The following is a 6534-nucleotide window of genomic DNA, read 5'->3' on the forward strand; positions in this document are numbered from 1 at the left end:
GAATAATCTTCAGCTATCAAACGAAAGCCACACAATTCCGAACCCCAACCCCGGAATCCTGTGGAATTGAGGCCTCCGCGGCGCCGCCGCCGCCGCTCCTCGTCTCGTCTCCCGGACGCTAGGCTACAGGTAAATCTCCACCACCCTCCGTCCCTCCCTTTCTTCCTCTTCGCCGGCGCTATTCTAGGCCCTCCTCGACCCTCGGCTCCCCTCCTCCGGCGAATTCTCCTACTCCTGTCGTAATCCTACCCGAAGGCTGCGGCACACCGGCAGACCTTCGTCTTCCCGTACGCCGCCGCCGCCACCCCCTCACCCGCTCCGGCAGCGCAACACCCCACCCCACCCCCTCCACATTTCGCAGTTCCGGCCGCCGGTTTCTACATCCAACTTCAGGACCCCTCCTCCGCCTACCCGACGCGACTCTGCCTTTTTTGTTGTTGTTTTTTTTATAATCACTCAACCTTGCTTTATGCATGCTCTCCGTTAGTTCAGTTTTGGATTTCCTGGTTCCTGAAAATCTTGTGATTGCTGAAACTTGCGTACGTGCAGGTTGGAGTCCTGTGCTAGCCCAGGTGTCTAGCAGACAAGTAGACAACACAAGCAAGGTGCAGTAAGGGCATCAGGTATGTTGCAAGATCCATGTAGTCATGTGCTTGTTTCTAGTGTATAAAGCTTATGCCAGAGGAAGGAAGCAAAATGAACATTGAATTTAAGAATTCATTTGCTGGATTATACTTCCAAATTCTATCAAATGATTCATTTTAGCATCCAAAGCTTATAAATCAGGCTTTATCATACTTGAAAAGTCTAATACGTTTCTTTCCTGATTTTAGCATAAGAGATCTGGTACACCATGAGTGCGAGCAATGGTAAGAAGAAGTATAGAGGCTATCTTACTTGGACGGATGATATGGATCAGGCACTCCTGGATGTTCTTGTTGAGCATCACAACAATGGGGATCACACAGCTAATGGATGGAAGCCACATGTATACACTGCGGCAGTGAGAAATGTGCGGGAGAAGTGCAACGTGGACATCACAAAGGATCATGTGATGTCAAGATGCAAGACGTTCGACAAGCACTGCAATGTCCTTGGCAGAATACTCGCCCATGATGGATTTGAGTGGGATCAGGACAGGAACAAGCTTGTGATTCACAATGAGGATGCTTGGAGCAGATACATAGAGGTGGGGTAAATGGATTCATTTTTGGTAGTTTGTACTGGAACAAGTTCAGGCATGTAGTTGAACTTTGATGGCTATTTTGCAGAAAAACAAAGCTGCTGCTTGCTATCAGCATAAAGTTATCAAGAACTGGGATGCAATAAGCCTAATATTTTCCAGAGACCATGCTGCCACAAGTGAGGATGTTAGCGCAGGTGCTGAGAATGGCCAAGAGGTGGCAATGAAGGTTGCCGAAGATGTTCGTCACCATACTCCAAGTCCAAGTTCACCTTCAACATCTGGACCTAGCAGTCAATACCGTCCTGGACCGCCCATGTTGACCCAATCAAACAAACAAGGCAGGATGAAGAGGTTCAGAACAAAGGATGCACTCCTTTGCATGTCTGGTAACATAAAAAATTCTTTCCAAATATCTATGAAGTCAAATGAGACTCAAGAGGAGCCAAAGTCTGCATGTCCTAAGGAAATTTTTGCAGCGCTTCAAGCGATACCCAATTTAGCACGTGATGATTTGCTAAGGGCCTATTGTATCCTCACAAGCAGTGATCGCAAGTTTGAATGTCTTATGGCACTTCCAATGGACATGAGGAAGGATTGGTTGTTGATAGAGATTGGGAAGAAGTGAGGCTCAGCCTATTGCTATCCTTACAGCAGATCTATCGTTAGGCTGCTAGTATTGTTTAAAGTTGGAAGTTCGTTGCGTACCTGCCAACTCTTCATTGCAATGTAGCTATCTATGTGTACATTTTGTTCAAGATATGGCTACTCTTAATGTTTCTTATGTCCAGCGTACTAATTTTGTATGCTTGCTATTTTTATTTTAATCAATATGTGCGCACCTCCTTAAATTTCCATGTTTTTGAGAACACACAATGTGTTCCCATTTACCATATGTGGTGTTAGAATATCAGCAATTCGGCACTCTTTTGTTTAATTTATTTTGATGACATCATTATGAAACCTGCGTGCATTTTCACTATCATGCCTCGTTTTTTTGTTGTTGTACAAAAATCTGTTGGGTTTGCTGGATGTTAGGCTGCGCGCTAGGGGTGTCATCCTTGGTAGTCCTACCAGCGCTGTTAGGTCTGTAATTTCATTGTCTTGGTAATAAAATTCGAGTTTGCACGTTATAAAAAGAAAATTCAAAATGATAAGAGCAAAGCCAATAGTTAGTTTTGAGGCAATAAAAATATAATACATTTCCTTTGTATTGCCCTACACAAATTCTACAGACGTCTGCATCTAAGTACAATCTGGAATAGCTGGAATTCTGATTCCCTGTTGCAATTCATTAGCCCTGTTTGGATACACTTGCGAGAATCGGTGGAAATAAGCAAAACGTGCGAGATTCTCGCTTATTTCCACCGATAAGGCGCTTATAAGCGGAAACAAACGGGACTATTGTCTCAGCAAAATACTGGAATTGAATATCAATTCTAAGTTTCCAATTCAAATTTTGGGACACCGTATTTGTTTCCTATATCAAGGTCCTCATTCCTTGGCGTCTTGCGTTAGTCTCCTTTCTGTTGCAAATGATCAAGATGTACATGTCTTCTCCTTAGTGATTAGGAGGACAGATGAAGATATCATGATTCTGTCATGCACAAAAGCAGAGTGTACCAGTCAGAATGCTTCACCTGATGAAGACAACCATACGTCTCAGGAAAAAACAGTTATCTGATGAACTTGAGAAAATCTACAGCAAAATGTGGGCATCAGACCAGCACTAACCTTGTGTTGAAAAGTTTAATAAGATCAGCAGAAAGATTATACTTCCATCAGGTTTGATCAGTAGTTGTGTCTAAATAGCCTATGCAACCCTCATGTGTTTCATGTATCTTAAAGCTGACCGTAGCATTGCTCTAGCTTTTCGATCAGGGGCACATCCTGAAGTGATCATTTCTTCATAGATGACAGGAACCTGTTAAATCATTGGCAAAACCACAAGGTTAAGAATTCAGTCCATGCCTATTCGGCTATTACCCCATTGGAGCCTGCAGATTTATAACTATATAAATCATTCAGGAAATACAAATTGTAATATTGAAGATAACTAGTTGACTTATACAACCATGTAAAATGCAGTAGCTGCTACTCTAATTATCTGAGAAGAACAAAAGCTAGACTAGCAAATTGGATCAGATCTGTTAGATCTAATGGATTTGATAGCATGTAACTTAGTGAGTACGTAAGATTTTGATCTGAGTTGTCTCTAGTTTATTGTGGCGAGGAGAAAGGATGCACACAAGAGTTTGTGCTTACCTTATCAAACTGCTCAACACGAATTAAGGCTTTCATCAATGTTGTGTATGTTATAACATCAGGCCTCAAACCCTGCAGTATGAAATGCAGAACATAGCAAACTTTCATTACACGCAGATGAATTGCCAAAGACAGCGTGAACAGAAGAACGCGTAATATGAGTATCCGAAACAGATCATAACAAAACAATGACAGAAACACCACTCACATTTTCTTTCATGAACTGCAGCACAGAGAAGGCCTCAACAACCCTTCTGTCTTCACCAAAAGCATTAATCAACGAATTCAACACTAAGATGCTAACCTCCAGACCATCTGCTTTCATAGCCTTGACCACATTTAACGCATGGTCTGCTAAACCCTGCAGATAATCATTGCATGAACCATGATAACCCAAAATTTTAATTTGAATAAGATAAATTCACTTAATCTGGCAGAAATATATCGAGCACATTGCAACTGATATGTATACATAACTAAGCAAACTATCATATCATACACTGACTTTAGAAATCGACTACGTAGGTATTGATATCAGAACATATAGGTCCTATCTAATTAGATTGTGCAGGTCTTTTGTTGGCAGAACAATACTGGCTATTATGAAAAGTATCTCAAAAGTACCATCAAGGCTAAGGGTTAGTTATCTCTATCTGGGCATAATCAGGTAGTTACTGAATAATCATTCATAACCACAATGGAAAAAATAAGCCACAATATAAAAAATTTCCTTACCCTTTGAGCATATGCATTGACTAATGCATGGTACATAGTAGGCGATGGCTTCAGGCCATCAGCTTTCATCGCTTCAATGCAATCAATTGCCTCCTTGTACCTACCGGACCTTCCATACACATCCACAAGAGTAGTATATGTGATGATGTTCGGTACCAGTCCCTGCTCCTTCATCTCTGATAGCATTACTTCCACACCCTCCCAACGCTCTTGCTCTCCAAGCAAATTGATCATGATGTTATATGTGGTCGTGCCTGGTGGGCAATTGCTTTCACGCATCTGCTCAAACAGCTCCATTGCCCGGTCATGCCGCCCTCCTTTACGGTGTGCATCAACGAGAGTGTTCCATGTGACAACATCCGGCTCAATCCCTTCTTCTCGCATACGGTCAAACGCATCCATTGCATGCCCCAGGCAGTTGTACTTCCCAAATGTATCTATCATGACATTGTAGAAATGCCGGTCCGGCCTTACCCCACTAGCATGCATCTCTCGGAGCACTGCAAACGCCTTTTGCCAATCTCCCCTGTCACGGAACCCTGCAAGGATCCGGCTGAACACATAAGAGCTTGGTTTCACCCCATCAGCTTCCATCTCCTTGAGCAGTATCCTCGCACTCTCCCACCTCCCAGCCCTTGTGTAAGCGTCCACAAGTAAGCTATAGGTGGCTTCATCTGGCGCGACACCACATTGTGACATTTCGTCGAGCACCTGCTCTGCATTCTTGAGCGACCCAATCCTCACATACCCTTTGAGCAGCGCGTTGTAAGCGCGCGTCCGCGGCTTGATCTCCCCAGCAAGGAAGAACTCGAGGAAGAGCGCCTCCGCCTCGGCGACGCGCCCCGCAGTGCCAAGCGCGGAAATGAGTGCGGTGGCCGCGTTGGACCGCGGCGTGAGCCCGATGGCCTGCGCGGAGGCGAGGAGCTCAAGCGCGGCGTCCGGGAGCGCCGCCCGCGCGAAGGCCGAGATAAGGTCGGAGAAGAGCGGCGCGTCGGGCTCGAGCCGCGACTCCCTGAGGTCGCCGAGGAGACGCTCTAGAAGTGCGGCGTCGGGCGGGTCCTTGGTGTTGAGCAGCGAGGCGAGGAGGTGCGAGTAGGACGCGAGGTCCGGGAGGAAGTCGTGCTCCCGGAGCAGGCCCAGCAGCCGCAGCGCGACGGCGGGGCGCGAGGCCGCGGCGGAGGCGGCGAGGAGGGAGTTTAGCAGCAGCGGCGAGGGCGGGTCGGTGAGCGACGGCGGGAAGGAGAGCAGCAGCGAGTGCGGGAGCAGGCGGCCGGAGACGGAGAGCGAGTGGAGCAACGAGGAGAGGAGCAGGTCGAGCGGGAAGCAGAGGCGGTGGCGGTGGAGGAAGGGCAGCAGCGCGAAGGCGAGCGGCAGCGACGCGTCGCTGGCGGCGAGCTCCCGCAGCAGCGCATGCCACTCGTGAGACGGAACGGCCGAGTAGGACGCGGCGAGGCGGCGCTCGGGCGCCGGAACGGATGCCGGTGGGGACGACGAGGTGAGGGAGGCCGATACAGACGGGGAGGAGAGGTAGGACAGGAGGGGCTCGAAGTCGTAGCGGCTCAAGGGAGCAGGGGCCGAGGAGGCGGCGGGGGAGGTGGTGCAGCCGGCGGGACCGAGGCGGCGCAGGCGGTGAGGGAGGAAGGTCGAGGGAAGGAGGGAGGCGGGCATGGTGGTGTGGAGGTGGACGGAGGAGAGCGAGTGGTGGAGGGGCGGGCGCGGGAGGGAGGAAGGGAGACGGGGGTTTATCTGGTTTTGTGATATTTTGTCCCCACTTGGCTTCGGGTTGAAGCCAGAACTGCCATGTGGACCCCACCTGTCGGTGTCACAAATGGTAGGATACCGAGGTTCGAGGTTGTATACATGTATTACGTATATAGGGCTAGTGTGTTCTTCTCCTACTTTCATTCCAATTATAATTTTACCCTCATTTTTATCCACTTTATAATTTTACCCTTACTTTTTAAATTTGAAGACAAAATTTACCAATATTCGAGTACATAGTGGTGTCAAATGAGCTAAAAGAAGACATTTACACTTGCAAATATACCCCTATTTTTTAAGAACATGTTTACCCCTATTCGATATGAAATATTTAGAAAGCATTTCCACATAAAAAATTTGCCCCTACTTGTAACGGGATTCCATTTTCTCACTATTACTCAATACAATCTGAATCTTATTAGGGAATAACTAGGCACATAGTATTTCAACGAGGCTAATCATCTTTTAACTTGATGGACTAGAATGAAGCATGCTGCGCCAACTGAGGAGGGCGTACAGGGACGCGGGAGAGCCGCAAAGGACTGGCGCCGCTTGCCTGCTTCGTCACGTGTGCCTTGCTTGGCGCCGGC

The 6534-nt window shown here is 47.3% G+C and overlaps 2 protein-coding genes across 3 annotated transcripts; one reads left to right on the forward strand and one right to left on the reverse strand.

The window, feature by feature from the left end:
- LOC101760633 lies at positions 1-1989 on the forward strand. Its single transcript, XM_004957897.2, has 4 exons — positions 1-129; positions 550-623; positions 834-1189; positions 1272-1989. The coding sequence occupies exons 3-4, from the start codon at positions 854-856 to the stop codon at positions 1809-1811; spliced, it is 876 nt and encodes a 291-aa protein (XP_004957954.1). The 5' UTR covers positions 1-129; positions 550-623; positions 834-853; the 3' UTR covers positions 1812-1989.
- A 366-nt stretch (positions 1990-2355) lies between these two features.
- Positions 2356-5898, reverse strand: LOC101761034 (pentatricopeptide repeat-containing protein At5g42310, mitochondrial). 2 transcript variants are annotated; one of them, XM_004957898.3, is made up of 5 exons: positions 4184-5898; positions 3657-3809; positions 3449-3520; positions 2918-3107; positions 2356-2780 (listed from the first exon to the last, which is right to left on the reverse strand). In XM_004957898.3, exons 1-4 carry the CDS (start codon positions 5849-5851, stop codon positions 2997-2999), a joined length of 2004 nt encoding a protein of 667 aa, XP_004957955.1. In that variant the 5' UTR covers positions 5852-5898; the 3' UTR covers positions 2356-2780; positions 2918-2996. The 2 variants fall into 2 exon arrangements, with proteins under 2 accessions (XP_004957955.1, XP_004957956.1); XM_004957899.3 differs by having other exon boundaries at positions 2356-2823; positions 4184-5851.
- Between the last annotated feature and the right edge of the window lie 636 nt (positions 5899-6534).

Source organism: Setaria italica, chromosome II, assembly GCF_000263155.2.
Source record: "Setaria italica strain Yugu1 chromosome II, Setaria_italica_v2.0, whole genome shotgun sequence".
Taxonomy (NCBI): Eukaryota; Viridiplantae; Streptophyta; class Magnoliopsida; order Poales; family Poaceae; genus Setaria; species Setaria italica.

Bases quoted from the DNA above. Each gene is read 5' to 3' on its own strand.
- LOC101760633 (XM_004957897.2), top strand. From the start codon at position 854: ATGAGTGCGAGCAATGGTAAGAAGAAGTATAGAGGCTATCTTACTTGG. The intron at 1,190-1,271 runs GTGGGGTAAATG...GCTATTTTGCAG, and splicing joins CTTGGAGCAGATACATAGAG to AAAAACAAAGCTGCTGCTTG.
- LOC101761034 (XM_004957898.3), bottom strand. From the start codon at position 5,851: ATGCCCGCCTCCCTCCTTCCCTCGACCTTCCTCCCTCACCGCCTGCGC. The intron at 3,521-3,656 runs GTGAGTGGTGTT...TTCATACTGCAG, and splicing joins TGCAGTTCATGAAAGAAAAT to GGTTTGAGGCCTGATGTTAT. The intron at 3,108-3,448 runs GTAAGCACAAAC...ATGATTTAACAG, and splicing joins GTGTTGAGCAGTTTGATAAG to GTTCCTGTCATCTATGAAGA.